Source organism: Colobus angolensis, unplaced genomic scaffold (genome assembly GCF_000951035.1).
Source record: "Colobus angolensis palliatus isolate OR3802 unplaced genomic scaffold, Cang.pa_1.0 Scaffold283, whole genome shotgun sequence".
Classification (NCBI taxonomy): domain Eukaryota; kingdom Metazoa; phylum Chordata; class Mammalia; order Primates; family Cercopithecidae; genus Colobus; species Colobus angolensis.
Window position 1 is genome coordinate 2,212,050 of NW_012116077.1, and position 22,722 is coordinate 2,234,771.

Below are 22,722 nucleotides of genomic sequence, written 5' to 3' on the forward strand. Positions count from 1 at the left end.
TTTTTTTTTTTTTTTTTTTCAGAAGTGTGGGCAATATTTGAGGGAGCACTTTCTGTCTTTGTATCTTGTGAGATGGGAAAGTTGCAAACTGCCTGTTGTTTAGTAATTATGCTGTTCTGGCAGTACCACTGGTAAAACTTGACCTTGGGGTTTTGTCTACTACGAGAGGCTTTTGCTATAAGCCAGGCACTGATATGGGAACATGTCCTCTGGGAGACAGCCACCCTTTCTTTAGCCTCACTGACATCCCCTTCAATCCAGCTTTGCAGCATCTCTTTCTCCTAAGCGAGACACACCCCAGCAATTAATTCATGAATGAAGAGACCTCTTATGGAGGTCTCATTTGAGGATGAAGCGTCTCATGTTTCTCCAGGTAGAGTGAGATGCAGTTCTTTATAGGACTATGCCAATGACAGTTCTCAGAATTTTAATATTCCTCAAATACAGTTTCTCTCCACTGTGGTCCAAGCGCAGCCCACGGAGTTGCTTGTGAGTCGATCCAGAGAAGTAGCCTATGGCTTTCCTTTTGATTGTGTGAGGTGTGGTTGGGGAGGAAAAGAAGGGCATAGGTAGTACTTATTCAGTGAATACTGAATTTATTATTCAGGATGCCCAATTGCCCACGGACTGAGCTCTCCAAGGCGAAGGGGCTGAAACACCAGCTCTGACTTTCTCTATCTCTAATATTTCCTGACTGTAGCCAGTTGGCCCGAGTCATCTGTGGATTCTACCCAACGAGATTAAGCACATGCTTCAGGGCCCTAATGTCCTTAGGGTCCTACCAGCTCCTTCCCATGTGGCTTCAAGGGGAGTTAGCAAAGAGAGATTGCAAGCTGTGTCAAGCCTGAACCTTGAGCAGTGGCCACTGGAAATTCTGAGAATGAGAGGGTGAATCCTCCAAAGGTGCTCACTGGTCCCTCCAGCAGCAGGCAGAGGCTTCAAGGAGAAGCCCCGAGGGAGCAGATGGAGTTGGGAGTTGCTGCCTGCGTTATCTGAAGGAAACCAGATGACTGGTTTAGGGTTCTGGCATGAGGCCCCCTAGGGATTAGGAGATAGATGGAAAGACTGAGGCCCATAGAGGAGAAGGTATTATTAGACCCAATGGATAGTCAATAAGGGATGGTGAAGGTAGGACAGACGTTAATGCCAGAAAGACCTGGGTTGAAATCCCAGCTCTGCCACTCCCTAGTTGTGTAGCCTAGGCAGTCTATTTCACCTTCTTTAAGCCCCAGATTGCTCATCTGTAAAATGGGGATAACAATACCTATTTTGAGGATTATGAAGATTGGAGAAGATAGATGTGTAGTTTCTGGCACAGAGTAGGTGTTCTGTAAACTGTAGCTTTAAAAAAGTACTGCCTCCATGCTTCTCATTGCTTTATAATTCATAATACCTTGGTTTTTATTTCTATCCCTTCAAGTATCGGAATAGATCATGTACTTTTTTTAAAATAAAGGAATAATTTACCTACAGTGAAATGCATATGTCTTACGTGTAAAATTTGATGAGTTTTAACAAATTTATCCATTCATGTAGTAACCATCTCCCTCATCAAGATGCAGAACCTTTCCAACACCCCTGAGGGCTCCCTCATGCCCTTTCCTAGTCAATCTCTCAATCTCTACCCCACAGGCAACCACAGTTCTGAATTTCATCACCGCAGATTATTTGTGCTTGTTTCATGTATGTGAAATTGTACAATATGTGGCCTTTAGTGTCTGGATTCTTTCACTCAACATGTTTTTGAGATTCATACATGCTGTTGTGTAGATTGGTAGTTTGTTTGTTCTTTTGCTGAGTAACATTCCATTGTATAAATATGTCACAGCTAGTTTATATATTTTCCCGGTGATAAACATGTGGGTATTTTCCATTTTTGGTTACTATGAAGAAAGCTGCTGTGAACATTCATGTACATGTCTTTGTGTGGACATAGTTTTTACTTCTCTTGGCTATGTGTACCTAGAAGTGAGATTGCTGGGTCACACGATAAGAATATGTTTAACTTTATAAGAATCTACCAGTTTTTCAAAGCGTTTGTTCGCATGTTTTTGGAAAGTAAGGGTGCAATGGATTCATTTTTGAGCTAGTACCTGGTTATGCTTAGCATGACTGTCAACCAGGGGAAACACTGGTTACTTAACGCCTACATTATGCTAGGTGCTAGGAATAAAGAAATGAATATGAAATTTTGTTCTCAAGGTCTCATAAACTAGAGAGAGAAAGAGACAGTCTATTAAACTCTAGTCATTTTCATTAAATTTACAAGAATGAATAGATCAAATCCATCTTTAGCCAGAGCACATGGCAAGTCAGATTCGGTGGTCAAAGGTAAAGAAGCATCCTGACAGGCTACTTCCCTAGTAAAGAAAGGCCACAGCATGTCTTGAAGGCCCACTGCATGCCAGGACCTGACCTGGATGCAAATAGACAGCCTCTGCCCACAAGGAACTCTCAGGGTAGGATATGATGATACCAATGATGGAACCCAAGTTTAGGGCAGTTCAATACACAGCTATTGAGCATCTACTCTATTCCAGGCCCTGTTCTAGATACAAAAGATGTGCTGGGGAACAGAGCTGACAACCTTACAACCTTTCCGGAGGTTTCCACCAATGGTGACAACATTGGTGTAAAAATGTTTTTTTGTACCTCTGCATTTTGTTCAGAATGTATCTGTTGGAGGCCTTATAGATGGTATTGTTTGTAATTGCTAGTTTCTAAGATGGGATGCGGGTAGGTGCAGGACATAGGCTTACATAGAGTAAGGCATCAGGGGAGTAAGAGAATTTGATGTGTTTACTTTGTGTGCAAGTGGTCAAGATGGAAAGCAATGCCTACTATTGAAATTGTCAAGCACCCACTGGATTGCCTGGTCAAGTTCTCCATGGGAGCCCATGCCTACAGGCAGTTCTGGGCCAACCTTGGCTCATTCGTTTAGGAGAAAGGCGCTTTCCCAGGAGGCAAGTTACTCTGCTATTTGGCCTCAGTGTCCTCCCACCTCCCCATTTCCTGATGTTCTCTTTAGTCAGTTTGTCTGATCATTCTCATTTGTAAGAGAAGGCTCCTTCTCAGCACTTCATGGAGATTTGTTGTGTTGTCCCTTGAAGACTGATTAGACAAGGCTTCTCAACAGCATTGTCATTGACCTTTAGAAGCTATGTGGCTCCCTGAGGCCCCAGTGAGCATGTGTACCTGGTGGGAGCAAATCACTTGCCCCCAAGGATACTGTTCACCCAAACCACAGCCAAGCCACTTGGTAAAATAGTGCCAGTGACATTTTGCCTTTGGTCCACAGGTATCACCTGTGTCACTCACTCACAATGGAAGAAATGAAGAAGACTGACATCCGGATGCCCAAAGGCAAGCAGAAGCCTATAAAGACAGAATGGAATTCCCGGTGTGTCCTTTTCACCTACTTCCAAGGGGACATCAGCAGTGTAGTGGATGAGCACTTCTCCAGAGCTCTGAGCAATATCAAGAGCCCCCAGGAACTGACCCCCTCGAGTCAGAGTGAAGGTGTGATGCTGAAGAACGGTGAGCATGTCGGGAGGGAGGAAGTTGGGATTCCCTATCAAGGCTGCCACGGACACACCAGTTCTTTGATGTACTTGACACACTTGAACACATATATGTTTGCTAAAGGCAAGTTGCTCTGACTAGTGAGAAGCCACACCCCTTCCTAGAAGTTTAATGTCAAAATGGGGCTGCCATCTACTGCTCCAACCTCACCTCCCCAGCACTGTCCTCCAGAAACTGGCTTCCTTCTGTCCTTCATGTTTGCTTTGATTTCTTTCTGGCCTTTGCACAAACTGTTCCTTTTCTGCAAAACTCTTCCTTCCCTTCTCCTAATTAACCCACATTCATCCTAAGATCACTTCTTTAGGGTAGCTTTCCCTGACCACCCACACCCCCAAGCATTCAAATATCCTATTACAGATTCTCCTGCCATTCTGTAAGCACTTGTCACAGTTGCAGTTTTTACACTTGTATAATTATTTGACTATTGCATACTCCTCCATTAAATGAAAGTTCTGTGAGGGCAAGGACCATTGCTGATTTTGCTCAATATCATGTTTCCAGCATCTAGAAACAGTGACTGTGATATACGGGACAACCAACAAGGATTTGTTGAATGAGTAAATGAACATACAAATATGCAAATTTGTGAGCACCTTATCTAGGTACAAAGAACCTTGAAATTTCCATAAAATACTAAAACATAGATTAGAATCTTGCTGAATAAGCCATTAGAACAGAAGTATGTTGCGATAGTGTTTAAATGTTGATAATATTTGCATTTTATATAATTTATTTCTATAAATGGAGTGTTCCCAGTTGTAGACAGGTGGTTTTGAAAAGTTTTGAAAACAAAGCTAGCTGGGCGTGATGGTTCACACCTGTAATTCCAGTACTTTGGGAGGCCAAGGCAGGAGGATCACTTGAGGTCAGGAGTTTGAAACCAACCTGGCCAACATAGTGAGACCCTGTCTCTACAAAAAAATTTAAAGAAATTATTCAGGTGTGGTTGCTCATACCTGTATCTCCAGCTACTAAGAAGGGTGATGCAGGAGGATCACTTGAGCCTGGGAGGTTGAGGCTGCAGTGGGCCGTGATTGCACGACTGTACTCCAGCCTGAGTGACAAAGCAAGACCCTATCTCAAAAGAAAAAAAAAAAAAATTAAAGCTACTGGAAAAAAAAACAAAAACGAAGTTTAATGTAAAAATGAGTGCTGTTTAATCAAATTAGTTCACCTATTTTATTATTTCCTCAGTCATTTTAAATGCTGGGTTTACTGCTCAGCACACAATGAAGCTCCACAGCTATTTACTGTTACCATTATCAGTATTTTTCTTCTTGTTCTGTTTTTTAGAGACAGGTTCTCACTCTGTTGCCCAGGCTGGAATGTGGTGGCGCGATCACAACTCACTGCAGCCATGAATGCCTGGGCTCATGAAATTTTCCCGCCTTAGCCTCGCAAGTAGCTAGAATTACAGGTATGCGCCACCACACCCAGCTAATTTTTAAAATTTTTTTTTGTAGAGACAGGATCTCGCTATGTTGCCCAGGCAGGTCTTAGATTCCTGACCTCGAGCGATCCTCCCACTTCAGCCTTCCAAAGTGCTGGTATTACAGGTGTGAACCACCACACCCAGCTAGTATTATTATCACTATTATTATTACTATGGCCTGATGCGGCAGTAACACCAAAGCATCCATGAAAAGAAAACACATGTCCCATGAAGGTGCTCCCAGCCTCTTCTCAACTAATAGTGGATGGTTTGGTGAGCAAGGGCAGGGGCCAGAGGGAAGCAGATGAATAGTCTTGCCACATCCCTTTCCCACCCTTCACAGGGCCAGGTGTGTCTATTTGGTAATTGTTAAGAAATAAACAGTCGTACATCTCAAAGCAGTTACTTCAAGAGAGCTAAGTCAAAATGTGCACATCAAAATATCCAGGTTGGAAGGAAGCCTTAAACATCACACTAGCAGGGGCTGTAGTATGACTTTCATGGGCCCTGGACACTTCTGTCTTCATGGACCTCCTTCCTCCTCAAAAACATTAAAAGTTACATTTTATGACTGCATTGGTATAAAGATGAATATAATCCAAGCTGGGTTCGTGTTTTAAATATATTCAGTATCATTGTCATATTCATTTTTTCTTCCAATTTTAAAACATTTTTGTGGGCCCCTAAAACTATTAATGGGCCCTAGGCACTGTACCTCCTGTGCCTAATGGAGAAGTCACCCTTGCCAGCTGGATGCGACTCAAAATGGATCCCTTTACCTTTTTGAAAGGTAAGGGGAGCAAATAGATCAGGGTCTGGTGGATTTCAAGATCTCTTTATTGGTGTTGCTGAGTGCACATGTTGAATGACTTGCTCCCAGTGGAAGACATACGTACCTCCAAGTGAGGGCCTTTGTGTAAAGTGGACAAGTGGGGCCTCTGCCTGTAGGCAAAGAGCTCCCCTGTTTCCAGATGCCATCCTTCTGGCTTTGCTTTTTGGGACTGGAGAGGGAGTTGATGTGTACCTGGTGTATTCATCTTTGCAGAATTTACTTCTCTCTTAGAAATTACTTTTGCAGTCAATCAATGCGGTTTCCTCACAGAATCTTGTGGGTTAAATAAACATGTGGAAGGGCAGGAGGTAGCAGCAGATACTAAAGGAAATGATGTGGACCTTGCTGTTAAAATGGGCAGGAGGGGGTGGGTGGGGAGTGAGGAGGTGATGTCTAAGAGTGTGCCGAATAATCACAGCAGGAGCAAGAATGACCATAGTCTTGACTCATTTAGGGGATTGATATGTGGTAAGAGCTGAGAAATGTGGTGTGTGGGAATCAGGAGATCTAACTGGCTCCTTGAAAGTATCAAAATCCCAGGCAGTTAATAATACACAGGCAAGTATATTGACTGGCTATTTGACTCTGATTTATTTCTGAACACATTGGCTTGGATTCATTATAATCATTCCCTTGTAAGCACCACCAAGCCATGGTCTCACTTCCTCTATTCTACTTGCCTGGTAAAACCCAAGCTGGGATAAAACCAGCTCTTGGCCTATTGCACCATTTCTTTGCTTCATTTTGCAGCAAAACTCAAAAGTGGTATTTATGTGTACTCTGTCTTTTCCTCCCATGCTCTCTAGACTCCATTCCCCTCATGCTTTCAACCTCATCACTCCTTGAAATCGCTCTTATCAAGGTTACCCAGTGACCTCCACTTTCCAAATCCAGTGGTCCCTATCTGTCCTCATCTGATTTGACCTATCACAACATTTGCTGCAGAAGATTGCTCTCTCCTCCTGAAAATACCTACTTCACTTACAGTCAGCCCATAACATTATGCTTTCTTGGTTTTCTTCCTACCTCCCTGGTTACTATTACTTCTCAGTCTCCTTTGCTATATGTCCTTCTCTCTCCAACTTCTAAACATTTCAGGGCCCCAGTACTCAGGTCCCAGACAACTCCTTTATCTATCTACACTTACTCTCTTGGTCTTAAATGCCATCTATATGTTGATCAATTCCAAATGCATATCTGCAACCCAGAATGGATTTCAGACCTGCCTCTCTAACTGCCTACTTGATCTTCACTTAACATGTCTAATAGGAAACTCAAACAAAATAGCTCCCAAACTGAATAAACTGTTAATTTCCCCCTCAACCTGCTCTGCCCACAGTCTTCCCATCTCAATAAATGGGAGCTCCATCCTTCCAATTCTTTGAAGTCATGCTTAACACCTCTCTGTCTCACACCCCACATGCGATCCTTTCGGAAATTGTGTAAGTTCTATCTTCAAAATATCCAGGATCTGACTGCGTCCCCTCACCTCCGCTATCACCTGGGTCCTAGAAGCTATCATCGCCCCCCGCTGAATTGCTGCAGTCCCCTCCTAATTGGTCTCATTGCTTCTTCCTTTCCTCTCCTTCAGTCTATTCTTAGGAGGGCAGTCAGAATGGTAGCATTAAAATGAAAGTCACACCCTAGCACTCTTCTGTTCAAAACCCTCTGACAGCTTCCCATGTCACTTGGAATCATATCCAAAGTCTATAACGGGGCCCTGCCTCATCTGGGCCCCTGTTGTCTTTCTGATCTCATGTCTTACCACTTTCTGCCTCACCCGCTCCAGTTGAGGCTCCTTGGTATTCATAAACTATGCCAACGACAATCCTGCCTCAGGCCTGCCCTTTGCACATGGTCTCTCCTATCCCTGGAATGCTCTTTCCCCAGATACCTGCATGGCTTCACCTTTCTCCATTCAAGTCTCCACCTGGATGCCACCACTTCAAACAATCCTTGTCTGAGCAATCTATTTAAAAAATGAAAGCCCCCACCCTCTCATGTCTGTCTTCTTACCCTGCTTCATTTTTCTTCTTAGCATTTGTCATTTGACAAATGCTAAGAAGAAATATACATAAATACACATTATATGTTGTATTTCTTTTCTTGACTCCTCACTCCCCTTACCCTCTGAGCTCCGTGGCAGTAGGGAGTCAATCTGTTAACTGCCGCTTTCTAAGTACCTAGTACAATGCCTGACACATGGAGGCGCTCAATACATACGGCTTGAACGAATGAATTATGGTTTTGATCACAAGGTGTTGATCCTACAGATGGGAGTCACCGTAGAGAGGGGGTATGGTGTGGTATACAGCTTTAGAACCACTCAGCGTGGGCCCAAGCCAGCTCCATCACTTACTAACAGTGTGATCTCCAGACATATCACTATGTGTATGTCAAGTGGCACATAGTAAGTGTAATGTAGTCCAAGGCTTGAGTTGAGTTTTTGAACAACTAAGATAGATATGAGGACCTGTGTTCAAAACACCAGGTTCACAGAGCAGCAGGCCTCTCCCATAAGCCTCCAGGTTTTCAGGGGATTTCTGTTGTATGGCTGCTGTAGAGTTTCCTGTGCCTTCTGACTTCACCTTGTATCCTTCTGTGAAGCCCCTGCCCGCTAAGGGAAGTTGGGCATGGCCCTGTTTCTTGCCTTAGCCAGCCTTCACAGGCCAGATAGAGAGGTGGCTTGCTTCTCCATCTTCCTTCTTGGTTGTTACATTTTCCCTATAAGAACCCCACAAATCCCTTGACTGTGGAGATGTTGTCTCCCTCACAGAGTGTGGTGCTGGCTAGGCAAATATTTGTCCACTGATTGAGCAAATGAAGGAAAAACTGCCTCCCTCAAAGCCTCTCTTATCACCACCAGGAGTCAAGTTTCTCATAAGCTCTGCTGCCTCAGGGGAGGGCCCCATGAAAGGCTTCCAGTCCCACAGAGGTTCTCACTGGAGGTGTTATATGACATACATATGGCTTTGAAAACGGTGGGAAATCTTTCAAGTGGCCTTTCATTACTGACTGTTAGTATCCTCTCAACCCCTGCAGGCCAGCACCAGACTGTCCAGCCGAACTAGGCCATTCCAAGGAGAACAGGCTCCCATTCATGGGCTCCCATGGCCAACTCGCCCACATTCTAAGGGCTGTCTGTTGAGCCAAATGTGCAAAGCCCAAACACAGAGACCCGTGTGGCTAGGAAATGCCGTCGAATTTCCTGGCTTCTCTTCCCCAATCAATGTTATGTTTTTATTTACTTATGTATAATTTTTACTGGCTGTACTTCAGAAAAGAAAACACAAGTTGAAGGTATCTTTGAATTATCTCCCTATTAAAAGGACATTGGGAATTTTAGAATCAGTAACTAGAGAAGCTTCAGTAACTATAGTTTGTAGGGGGCATGGTCCTGGTACGTATGCTACCCTGTGTTCTTCCTGTCCTGTCCCCAGCCCCAGGCCTGAGGCTAGCCTCAGGCCTGGCAACATTGCTCCAGGGCTGCTGAGAGAAGGTGAGAGGGTATATACGTGGGCACTCAGGGGTCTTTTATAGCCAGTCTCAAAGGATCCAGCCTCCTTCTCTCTCCCCTCCCATCTGCTATAATCAGTGAGGGTAGGGAAGAAATGCCGGCTTAAAAAAAAAAAAAGTGTAAATATCTATGTGAGAAATAGTCATGCTAGTTGTTTATGGCTCTTGTGAATATTGACAGTCTCCTGTCTTCCATTCCCGTAAGGAAAAGGAATCTATCTGCACAAACATATATGGAGCTCCCAGCAAATACCAGACACCACACTAAAATTAGTGCGTTTTACTTCAGTCCACAAAATCCACTGTGATTTATAAAGTTCAAAGACAAGCAAATTGAACCTATGGTGTTAGAACACAGGATATGGTTACCTTTTGGGGGTGTTGTGACTGAAAGGGGGTACGGTGTGCTTCTGGGGTGGTAGTCAGGTTCTGTTACTCTAGCTGGGTGCTCATTACCCAGTTTATGAAAATTCCCCCAGCTGCACACTTCCATTTGTGCATTTTTCTGCATGTTGGTTGTGCTTCACAAATCCATTTTGCAATGGATATTATTATCCTTATTTTACAGAGCAGGAAACTGCAGCCCAGAGAAGGTAAGTGCCTAGAGATGGGTCACACAGCCAGTGAGTGATAAAGATTGAAACCCAAGTCCATCGATCTCCAGAGCCAGTCTCTTGACTACCCCATTTTCTTGTCTTTGTACACTCTGACAATGCCCCAGCAAGAGGATTTAATACCTATAAGGACTATCGCTAATAATGTGTATAATGGCTAACACTTTTTGAACACTGTCTGTTGCTAGGGTCTGTCACGTGGATTATCTCATTGAATCTTCACACCAACTCTACCGGTTAACTCTATGTCCATTTTCCTGATGAGGAAACTGAGGCTCAGACAGTCAAGTGACTTGCCCAAGATCTCACAGCTAATATGGGGAGTCTATAGTATTTGCTGGCAGATGGAATTGATTTCAGATCTTAGCCACTCAACATTTCAAATACTAGCTCATATTCTGTATTTGATCTCTATTTTCAGTTGGGAAAAGGAACCTGGATATTCATCCAAAAACTAGGTACCCCAGGGAGGCAGCTCTGAAAGAGGGGGAGGAACTGAGAGGCCCCCCTGGTGCCCTGGAACAGGACAATCTCCTCGAAGCTGTCCTTCCACCTCCGGTGTTATTTTGATCTCAGTTAATGCAAACAATATGTTTTTTGTACCTGGGGGTGAATGAATGAAGTGCAAGTGCCACCAACAAAGAGAGCAGAGAGAGAAAGTCAATGTATACAGATCATGCAGGTCAAAGGTTGGACTTTCATAGTGCAAAATGTGCGTGTGTTCAGAGGACTCTTGGTTTCAACTTCACCATAAAATGAGATTTGTAGCCCATGCGTGGTGGCTCACCCCTGTAATCCCAGCACTTTGGGAGGGCCAGGCATTCAAAACCAGCCTGGGCAACATAGAGAGACCCCGTCTCTACAAAAAGATTTAAAAATTGTGTAGGTGTGGTGGCTCACACCTGTATTTCCAGCTACTCAAGAGGCTGAGGCCGAGGCAGGAGGATCGCTTGAGCCTGGGGAAACTGAGGCTGCAGTGAGCTATGATCTTGTCAGTACACTCCAGCCTGGGAGACAGTGAGACCCTGTCAAAAAAAAAAAAAGAACCCGCAGAATTTGCATTAAAAGATGCAGAAAGAGGGAGAAGAGAAGGAAGGAAAGAAGAAAGGATAGACGGAAGGAAATCAGGCAATCATGGATTAGTCATTCACAGCTGTGACTTGTTTTTTGGGTGTTTCATGGGTCAAGTGGTTTAAGTTTTTTCTTAAAACATAATTTTTACTATTTGCAAACAAAATATACTCCTTTTTGGAAATTTAGAAAACACAGATAAGCATTCAGGAAACAAAAACCACATGTGCATCCATGTACATGTACTAATTTTTACAACATGACATCATTTTGCACATAATGGGTTGTAACCTGCTTTTTTAAAAAATTCAACAATGTCATATCTACTTCTCCATGCCATTAAAAGTTCTACTACAACATCATTTTAATGGTTCAAGAGTATAATTTTATAGATGTACCAAATTTATTAAAATTTTTGAATATTTAGGTTGTTGCTAATCTTTCGCTATATTATACAAATCACTTTGAACATCCTTGTAGGTTCATTTTTACATGCATCATTGACTATATCCTTAAAATAAATTGCTACAAGTGGAATGCTTGGGTCAAAGAGTATACAAAAATTTTAGGGTTTTGATATATACCGACAAATTTCTTCCTAGAAGTGTTATGCCAATCTGCCAGACCTCCAACCCAAGGAACATGTGAAAGTACCCAGCTCATTGCATTCTTTGCAATATTGGGGAGGCATAGTTGGTAGGAGCATGAGGTTTGGAATCAGACACCTCTACCATTTTCTAGCTGTGTGGCCTCAGACAAGTCACTTTAACCATTCTGGGTCTCGATTTTCTCATCTGGGTTGCTGTGGCGATCACATGAGATCATGTATGCAGAGTGCTAAGTAAAGTGCCTGGCCCACAGTGAGTACTCAATAAGCAAAAACTATTCTATATTTACAAATTGTTCCTGCCCATCTCTGATGTGTTATTCCCTGGGAATGGCTACAGACTGAGCAAAGACTTCTGAAATCCCTCTTTTATAACCAGTATCTGCTCCAGCCTCCAAATCGGCCCTGAAGTGCTGCTGCTGCCTCTGCTGCTGTTATGGGCCCCTTGGCTCAGTCCTTTCTGCCCCTCCCTTCTCCAGCACTAGGTGACTGTTGGCAGGGAGGATTCTCAGGCCTCACACAATAATGACCGTCTTGCTTTTTCTCATGTTGATTATGCTGAGTGTTGCAAACCAGTAAAGAAACCCAGAGTGGGTTTCTAAACTGAAATGATTAATAATAACAGCAGCAACAGCTACCACTTAATTGAGTGCCAAATGTGTACCAGGCACTGTGCTAAACCTTTTACGTGGATTGTCTCATTCAATCTCATAACAGTCTCAGAGGTGGGAAGGGACTTGCTCAGTATCACACAGCTAGGAAGTGGCAGATCTGGGACTGGATTCCAAGCCTCTCTGACTTCAAAGTCTGTGCTTTTAACCACTTTCATCCTGCTCTCTTCGATTTAGAAAGGTTCAGTGGGGAAGGGTGTGTGTGTGTGGGGTGTGTGTGTGTGTGTGTGTGTGCATGTTTGTGTTTATGAGTGTGTACATGTTTGCAATTGTGCATATATATGTGTGTTTGTGTGTAAACATGCGTGTGCACTCATTAGAATAATACTTTTAGGGCCAGTATGTGATAGGCACTGTGCAAGTTCTTGGGGACATAATGGTGAACAAAAGAGAAATGATCTCAGCTCTCGCCAAGCTTACTGAATGATAAAGAAGACCAATAGTGAATGAATTAATGTAAGAATTAAGAAATAAATAAATTACTATATTACTGTCATGAAGGAAATAAATAGGGTGCAGTCACAGAAAGTAACAGGGTCACAAACTTTAGATTGCAGGTTAAGGGAAGGCCTTTCTGAAAGGGTGACATTTAAGTTTGTATGTTGAAAAACTAATCTGGAATAGGAAGCCAGGGCCTCCGTGCAAGGATAAAGTGGAGGGAAGGTACTCTGGAATGGAGGCAAACTCATAAATGCCTAAAGATGTTTTCTAGAGTGTTCTGGAGATTCCAAAAGTGTATATGGGTGGAAATGTGTGGTGCCTCTGGGTATGCTTGGAAGGCAGGGGGAATGGCCCGCCAGTTTCACCCAAAAAGGGCAGTGTAGGAAATGGAGACCAGCTCTCGCTGGACAGGTCTTGTCTCAGGATCAACAGCATCAGGAATTCTAGAGGGATGAATGGGACTAAGAGGTAGGGTCTAGATGCCCAGGGTTGAAGTAAGTGGAGTGGAAGCCATTTGTATTCCTGCTGAAAGAAAAATCCTAGCCTGCCCCATGTATCCCTGCGTCAGGGTGTTGCTCGCCTGCTCTCCACTCATTCATGTGGTCAGGGGTTTGAGAAGGCAGCAAATTCTGCCCTGGGGCTCCCTCTCTCACTTCTAGCGGTAACTAATAGGGGTCACTTGGATTAAAAAAATGTCACCAGGGTCACTTCTAGTAGCAGCAGCAGCCTTGAGTCAGTGCAGGTTTGTAGTTTAAGAGGACTTTACCCATCCACAGGGTAGGTGGGAGTGGCTGCTGGAGCAGTTGGCCCAAGAGGCCCGAGAAAGAGAGGCCCACCCAAATCCAGGGTCTCCACTCCATGGGCCACTGACTTCCAAGCCTAATCTGGAATGATGGGTTTCCCCAGGCCACCCAAGGCCCTCTGATGGGTCACTGTGAACTTGGGGTTAAGACACCCGGTGCATGCCCACAAGCTCCCATCCAAACTGTGCTCTGGGGCACCCAGTGACCATATAGGACTTTGGACTGTGGCACACCAACCCACTTCCCTTAACATTTCAGAGAATTCTAGAAAGGAAGCAGTTAAGGGAAATATTCAAAACATTCTGGGTCTCTGCTTTCCACATTTCAAGCATTCAGCCCCTAAGTCATATGTATGAGATCTGTAAGGCCTGTTCAGATGGAAACTACCTAGTTGTCAGGGGCTACGCTTTGTTTCTAATTTGTGCTTAGGACATGCAGTACTCTCATTCAATATGAAACACAGACTGTGATTACACCAAATTAGCTTAATCACACTCTTTGTGCACTGAATTGCTTCTGGCCTGGAGATATCAATTTTCAGAAGTAGCATTCACCCTCACCAAAACAAATCTTAATATATTGTCTTGCCTTTGGTTTCATAAGAAGGGCCAACCATCCCCCATCACTCACTGTGAATGGTGTGAGATGTTGGGGAGAATGTCTGCGCCGTGAGGACTTGGACTTCTGTTTCTATCCTTTGTGTTACACTGAGTGATGGCACTGCAGTAACACTGCGCAGGCCTCTCAGAATTTTTTATCTTGTACACAATCCAGTCAAACCAAACATTCAAGAGAGCTAGGAGAGGTTTGTATGGGAAACAGGACCAGTGTCCCAGACAGCCTCTCCAGCCGGCCAATCTTCCTTTGTCTCCACACCCACCCTCTCTCCATTATCTTGGATAGATGATAGGCTCCAGGGTTTAAGAACTGTCTGGAAGAGCTCTTTCCCTCCTCCCTTCTTGCCTGAATGGGTGTTGAGAATGGGGAAAACATTCATCCTTGTCCTGAGCTATCCTGGACATTTGAAATCTCAGATTCGGCGGCTATCATAGGCACAATAAGAATAGTGTGTATGGAACCAAAGGACACTCCATCCCTCTTAACCAATCCACATGAACTTTGCAAGAAGAAACTAAGTCACCTCTTGATCCTCAGAATTCTGCTTTTGCAAAATGGGGTCCAAGCAACTACTTCCCTCCCCATTACTTATCGTTCCAGCTCACTTCCCTACTTGGCTACTCTGTTTTTGCTATCTTGGCTCAGTCTCTTAACATCCCTGTGCCTCATATTACTCTGGAAAATGTGGTTTTAACTCCTAGAGTTATGTGAGTGACCAGCACAGTTCTGTGGAGTCCCCCTATTTGGTGTATTTAAAACGCCAGCTGTAAAATAAAGCCAGATGATAGCAGCAACCAAACACAAATCAAGCATGTTTGCTTCTAGAAAAATATCCTTAAGGAGCGAATTGGATCCGGGAGCAAAGGTATCTATACAAAGATGCTCATTGTAATGCTGTTAACATAATAGAAAACAATGGCAATAACCAAGGAGTGCACAAATGACATTTGTTAGTTATATTACGGCTTTACCATGGACTACTTACTGTACAGCACTTTAAAAAGCTGGTGTTTGGCTCTTCCTTCCTTCCTTCTTTCCTTCCTTCCTTCATTCCATCTTTCCCTCCCTCCCTTTCTTTCTTTCTTTTTCTTTCTTTCTTTCTTTCTTTCTTTCTTTCTTTCTTTCTTTCTTTCTTTCTTTCTTTCTTTCTTTTTCTTTCTTTCTTTCTTTCTTTCTTTCTTTCTTTCTTTCTTTCCTTCTCTCTGTCTCTTCCTTTCTTTTCTTTCTTTCCCTTCTTTCCCTGCTTTCCTTCCTTCCTTCCTGGCTTTCTTTCTTTCTTTCTTTCTTTCTTTCTTTCTTTCTTTCTTTCTTTCTTTCTTTCTTTCTTTCTTTCTCTTTTTTTCTTTCTTACTGAGTCTCACTCTGTTGCCCAGACTGGAGTACAGTGGTGCAATCTCGGCTCACTGCAACATCTGCCTCCTGGGCACAAGCAACTCTCCTGCCTTAGTCTCCCAAGTAGCTGGGACTACAGGTGTGCACTACCACACCCAGCTAAGTTTTGTATTTTTAGTAGAGCTGTGGATTCACCATATTGGCCAGGCTGGTCTCGAACTCCTGGCTTCAAGTGATCCGCCCACCTCAGCCTCCCAAAGAGCTGGAATTACAGGCATGAGCCACAGTGCCTGGCCTATTCATCTCTATAGGAGGCTTTTCATGATATTTTAATGAAACAAAAATGGCTTGAATAACAATATATGTTGAGAAAACAATGCATACATGAATAGAAACCAGTCCTAGAAACAGTACACTTACAGAGGACAATGGCTGCTTCTGGATATTATCATTAGGATGATTTTATTTTAGCTTTTCTTATTTCCTTCAAGTTAAAAATAAATAGAGTATGTATTTTAAAAAATCTACATCCATTTTGAAAACAATAAACACCTAACATGTCTTCTAAATCTTTCCTTCTCAGATGATAGCATGTCTCCAAATCAGTGGCGTTACTCTTCTCCATGGACAAAGCCACAGCCAGAAGTACCTGTCACAAACCGTGCCGCCAACTGCAACCTGCATGTGCCTAGTCCCATGGCTGTGAATCAGTTCTCACCATCCCTGGCTAGGAGGGCCTCTGTTCGGCCTGGGGAGCTGTGGCATTTCTCCTCCCTGGCTGGCACCAGCTCCTTAGAGCCTGGCTACTCTCATGCCTTCCCTGCTCGGCACCTGGTTCCAGAGCCCCAGCCTGATGGGAAACGTGAGCCTCTCCTAAGTCTCCTCCAGCAAGACAGATGTCTAGCCCGTCCTCAGGAACCTGCCGCCAGGGAGAATGGCAACCCTGGCCAGATAGCTGGAAGCACAGGGTTGCTCTTCAACCTGCCTCCCGGCTCAGTTCACTGTAAGGAAATGCCTACAGATACTTGGAGGGGTGCCCCTGATTGGTTGTGGTTGAGAGTGAGTGGGCATGAGATGAGGTGCCAAGACTAATTGCTGCCACTGTGGACATAGGGCTGCTGAGGGATGGAATGTTCTGCTTAAATGTTCCGTATATCTTCACTAGGCTTCATTGACATTCACAGTTTAATAGCTAAAGGGTTACATAGATAGCTAGCCAGATGGACTTGGCCCGAAGTACTCACCCTAGCCTGTCAACTTGGCCTTACCTTAGAAAAATGATGGGCTGCTGTCTAATATTGTAGGGTCCTATGTTTACCTCGTTGGGAGCAATTAAATAAGCCATTTGCAAAACAGAGCTCTGTGACGTACCTACAGACTCAAACTGTAGCCTCCAAACAGGTTGGCAACTTGCAGTGATGTCAGGCTCCAGGCAAACAACAAGGGCAATCTATACCAACTATCTGCTGCACACATTAAAATTCAAAGCGACTATAGAGGCAGCCTCATTGCTGCTTGGAGACCTAACAGTGCCTGGCTGTCCTCGGCTTGCTCCTGCACTCTGGGATCCTCCTGCTTGGTATCCCTTGAGTTCCTACTCCCTGACCACCACCCCTCCCCTGAACTAAAAACACCCTTAAGGCTCACTCACTTCTTCATTCACTCATTCACCCAGCAAATATTTAATTAGCGCCTACCAGATGCAAAATATCCATCAGAAAACAAGGCTCCCTTCTTTGTAAAAGAACGGGGAAGAATTGGCATTAATTATACTTCCACCAAAAAATCAACCTACTTTGTTGCAAGATTTGCCTTTCATATGAAACACTTATAAATATATATATATTTTATAGTTTCGTGGAACCAAGTGTGCAACCTCTGTCATTCTGTACTCTGGATGAATTTTGTTTTGCAGCTTCCTTGTCCATACATAGTGTGGCTCTAGTGTTCCATGCCTGAAAGAAATTACTAGAAGCTGTCTTTACACTGAACTAAGCATATAGTAAACAAAGGGCCTGTTCAGCATAGCCTACCTAAGTCAGGCACTGTGTTCTATTCTAATGTGGCAAACAAATTTCCCATTAAAATACCACTCTGTCATTTCTAGAATTTGATTAGGAATGTACTTAAGGAGTAAATCATAGAAGTGTCATGCTTGGGAAACCTGTGAAATTTCCTACCCCTCTACTCTTTTTCGAAAGTCCTTTCCTACTGGATTCACAGGGAAAATTAGGCCAACTGTGCTTGTGTATATGCTGTGCATACACACAGCAGAGCCCTGTTTCAACAGTTGGTTAGAACACAGATGGCTGAAATCATCACCTTCCAAACATAGCAACTCTTTACAGTTCAAATCCAATTCAGCAAATATTTAGTGAGCATCTACTGTAAGTCAGGCACATCATGGTGAAACTATAATGCAGGCATTGTCCTATTCCTGAAATCTCAAGACACGTTCACAAACAAATGGTTATCCCCAAAGTCTTCATGCTCTACTCATGTTGACACCAGTTGTATTAATTGGTGACTGGCAGTCCAGGATCTGTTGAGGAAGTCAGTGACCCCTAATAAGGAACACTGCCTTGGAAGATGGTGGACCTTAAAAACAGAAGCTTCTCTGTTTTTGTAGCATCTGATAAGAGAGAATATGCCAGATATTCATAAACTTAGGGCCAGGCAATGTGAGGCCCCTGGGATGCTACTGGGCACTTTCTAACCTAGTCCTAGAAATTTCAGTTCCAATAATGATTTTTTCTTCTTTCCTAGATAAGAAACTGTATGTATCTCGTGGATCTGCCAGTACCAGCCTTCCAAATGAAAGTAGGTATCTGGTCCAGCCTTTGATGGTGTGTGTCTGTATCTTGAGAACGAACTTGAGGAATAAGGCTTCTGTCTACTACTGGAGACACTGATAGTGTAAAACCCAGAGTCTTCAGTAATGGACGGGAGCCTTATTTCTACCACTCAGTGTTTTCATAGATACAATTTGTTTCATTTTAGCCTCAAAAAAGAGTGTATGTGCTTCTTATCTTATAAAATTTTATTTTGCTATAGAAGTAACTGCCCTTAGTTTCTTTTTTCTTTTCTTTCTTTCTTTATTTTTTTTTTTAACCTGAGCTGGACTTAACTGAAGTAGCCAAGGTGACTCAGAAAAATTAAGAAATTCATGAGGATGAGGATTTGCTTGCTGTGTCCCAGATGTTCAGTTGTCAGCCTAGTACACAGGGCCATCCCAGGACTCTGCAGTCAGGGAAAATGTCAACTGAGGCGTGAGGCCAGGACTCGGAGCTCTACACTCGATTTGAAAGTGGTGTCAGTAGGAACTTACAAAAGAGGACAATCTGGGTGGAATGACATGAGGATCTTCATGACCCGGGTTCAGGGTTCAAATGTCAGCTTTATTATTTACTTGCTTCAGGAACCTGGTCACATGTCTTAACCACTTCATGCCTCAGTAGCTTCATTTGTCAAATAAGCATAAAATAGTGCCCACCTCATAGGGTGAGGTGTGAGGAGTAAATGAAATAATGTACACCAATGCTTAGAATAATGGCTGGCACATTATTCTGAGCATCGGCATACATTAAACCATCAAGAAGTCTTTTTTGGAGGGCATCCTGTGTGCCCCAAGCTGTGCTCTGTGTGCTGTGTTTAAGAGAGGACTCAAGCCGGATATGGTGCCTCACACATGTAATCCCAGCACTTTGTGAGGCCAAGGCGGGAGGAACACTTGAGTCTAGGAGTCAGAGACCAGCCTGGGCAACATAGCAAGATCCCCATCTCCATAAAATATAAAAATAGAGAGGATCCAAAGGAAAAGCCACTACCACAACCCCTGATCTCAGGGATTTGACAGTCTGGTGTGAAGTAGGGGTGAGGGAAATCTATAGATCCCACTAGAATGTCAACCCCATGAGGACAGAGACTTTGAGAGGTATACCACTGTATCCCTAGCACCTGGCACAGAAATATACAAATCTGTTGAATAAATGAATGAGTGAATGCTGGAAACAATAAAAGAGCATTTAACAAGGAAACGGTAAGAAAATGTAGTAATGCAGTAAAAATTATTCCAATGTAGTAAAAATTATTCTGTTTGATGCCCTTGTGTGAGAGACAAACAAACAAAACAAAAACCAACCCTGGTGATTAATTGGCCATGCCTCCATGAGGAGATTCATTTAGAGCTGGTTCAAAAGCCTAAGCATGGCCAAGGCAGACATCACATAAGTCTCTGCCCAAGGAAATGAGCTCTGCTGGCCTCCTAACTTATGAAAGGCAAGGATTGTGGTGTTTCTTGAGTACTTGTTAATAGTTTCTACATTTATTTATTGTGAGTCTCAGAATTACTGATAACTTGATGCTTAAAATTGTTCATAGACTAAAACTAACAGCAACAACAACATGTATTGGGTGTTGACTATGAGCCACATACCACATACTCCATCTTGCTCAGTCCCCACCATGATCTTGTGAGGTGTATATGAATATGTCCTAGGTGCTTTACTCAACCTATATTCAGCAAATAGTGATTGAATGAATGAATATCCCCATTTTATAGATGAGGAAACTGGATCTCAAAAAGGTGAAAGGACTTGCCTTAAGTCACAGCAGCAAGTGGCAGACGCAGTATTATCTTTTTGCTCTCACAGTGTCATAAAATTATCAAAAACAATTCCAAGTTAAATGAAGTGTACAACAGTGAAAATTAGCCACTGGTGAGATTATTTTACCACAAATGAGTTCACTGTCTATCTGGGGCAAGGGTACTATCCTAAAATAAAGGAAGGGGGATGCAGAAGGCTCAGAAAGCAAGCAAAAGAGCAAAGAAAAATATGCCTTCGGGAAAGGGGGTAGGGGACGATCTTCCCTTGCACAGAGTAGTTGAGGAAAAGTGGCTATGCCAACAGGCCCAAGTCCGCCCTTCTACCACTGTGGCCCCAGGCAGAGGGAGGTAGCATGGAGCTGAGAGGAAGAGAAGGGACTTCCTAGGGCTCCAAGTAAAAGGACAACGGAACCCAGCAAAGCCCATGCTCTTAAGCATGACACCAGTCTTCCAATCTTGCCTGATGGTACGAATCACCTGGGAAGCTTGTTCATTGCCCAGATCCTGCTCCCCCACTTCCTGGGGGAGTACATTTGGCATGAGACTCAGTTGGCTCTTCATGTTTTATTCTTTTTTTTTTTTTTTTTGAGACGGAGTTTTGCTCTTATGGCCCAGGCTGGAGTGCAATGGTTCAATTTCGGCTCACTGTAACCTCTGCCTCCCAGGTTCAAGCAATTCTCCTGCCTCAGTCTCCCAAGTAGCTGGGATTACAGGCTCCTGCCACCATGCCTGGCTAATTTTTTGTATTTTTAGTAGAAATGGAGTTTCACCATGTTGGTCAGGCTGGTCTTGAACTCCTGAACTCAGGTGATCTGCCCACCTTGGCCTCCCAAAGTGCTGGGATTACAGGCATGAGCCACCTCACCTAGCCTCATGTCTTATTCTTTATATGATTTATATTAACTTCATTTCAAAGTGAACTACATGAACCTTTCAGTGGAGATTTAGGTTGTTCTGAAAGATTTCCTATGTGAAGCTCCAGAAAAATATTTGTCAAGGAAGGGAGGCAGAGTCTCCTCCTGCCCCTCCAACATGGCCCTAGTCCCCTCATGTGGGCTGTCATGCATCTATGAAGCAAGTGCATATGGAGCAGAAGAGTCATCAGAGCCAGAAGGGTAGTCAGAGAGACCTTGGAGAAAGACATTCTGGAGGTGAGTCTCACAAATGTTGGTCAAAAGTTTTAGTGAATTTGATTTTATCTTTTGGTCAGTAGAAATAGATGCTGGTTATGTATTGCTTCAATGGCTACAAATCATAATAACAGTTGATATTGCTGATTGCCAGACACAGGACTATAATATACATTGGAGATATAACAGTGAATAAAATTGTCTTGGTCCCTGCCCTCATAAAGTTAATAGTTTCGTGGGGAAGACATGCCCACCCCCAAAGGGAAAATACAAAATATTTGCAAGTTATGATAAGTGGAGTGAGGAAAACACATGAAGTGTTGAAATAGGGAAAAATGGGAGCCAACTTTAGATAAAGTGTTCAAGGGAGGCCTTTCTGAGGAAGTGACGTATGATCAGGGACCTGAATGAAGTGAGAGAGCCAGCTCTGGGAAGAATTACAGTGGAGATAGAGGGAGGTGGAGGAAACTGTCCCTGCAAAAGCCCGAGATGTGTGTGAAGAATGGAAAAAAAAAAAAAAAAAAGACCAGGGCGACAGGAGTGGAGTGAGAAAAGAGAGAGTGTGGTATGAGACAAAGCTGGAGAGGTAGGCAGGGGCCAGGTAATGCAGGGGCCTTATGGGTAACATTGGAAATTGAGATTTCATATTCTAAGTGACTTTATGAGCCATGGAAGGATTTTACATGTGATCTAATTTGCATCTGATAAGATCACAAAAGCTGTTCTGTAGAGGACACATTGGAGAAAGGGAAGAATGAAAACAAAGAGGCAAGAAGCATGAGAGGATGATAGCCTGGATTAGGTGGCAACAGCAGAGATAGGGGTATTTGAGATCTATTTGGGAGGGTTAGCTCTTAGGACTTGGTAACGGATTAAATAGGAATGGCAAAGAAAGGGGAAGAATCCAGGTTATCTCCCAGGATTCCTGTTTGAGCAAATGGATAGGAGAACACAACTGTTTTGACCATGTCAAGTCTGAGGTGCCTGTAAGACATCCAAGTGGATATACCTTTTAAACAGTTGTATATGTAAGTGAAGAAAGTCTGGGTAAACATTTGGGATGTATATTAGTCCTGTGCATAAGTGGTATTTAAGGCCATTGGATGTGATCACCTAGGCAGAGGATGTAGACATAGAAGAGAGGAGAGCCACAGAAAGAGGGCTGGAGGGTGCCAATATTTAGAGACTGGGGACAAGAGGAACCAACGGAGGAGACTGAAAAGGTGTAGCCAGTGTGATAAGAGAAGAACCAGGGCAGTGTGGCATATAACAGAAGCTAAAAGAGGAGAATGTTTCAAAACAGAAGGAGTGATCAACTGTGTTAAAGGCTGTGGAAAGATCAAATAAAAGAAGGTCAAATAAGGAGAAATTCCTATTGGATGTGGCATCAGAGATTTTTGTAGCCTTGTTAAGAGCAGTTTTCACTATGTGATGTGGACAGAAGCCAGATTGAAGTGGGTTGAAGAG

At 43.4% G+C, this 22,722-nt stretch overlaps 1 protein-coding gene across 2 annotated transcripts in view; it reads left to right on the plus strand.

Annotated features, from left to right (window-relative positions):
• VGLL1 (vestigial-like family member 1) overlaps nucleotides 1-22,722 on the plus strand; it is a 36,341-nt gene that overhangs the window by 564 nt on the left and 13,055 nt on the right. For both annotated transcript variants that reach the window (XM_011948788.1, XM_011948787.1), the window contains exons 2-4: nucleotides 3,299-3,537; nucleotides 16,103-16,522; nucleotides 18,286-18,339. In XM_011948788.1, coding sequence (XP_011804178.1) covers nucleotides 3,324-3,537; nucleotides 16,103-16,522; nucleotides 18,286-18,339 — 688 coding nt within the window. In that variant the 5' untranslated portion in view covers nucleotides 3,299-3,323. The remainder of the gene's footprint in view (nucleotides 1-3,298; nucleotides 3,538-16,102; nucleotides 16,523-18,285; nucleotides 18,340-22,722) is intronic.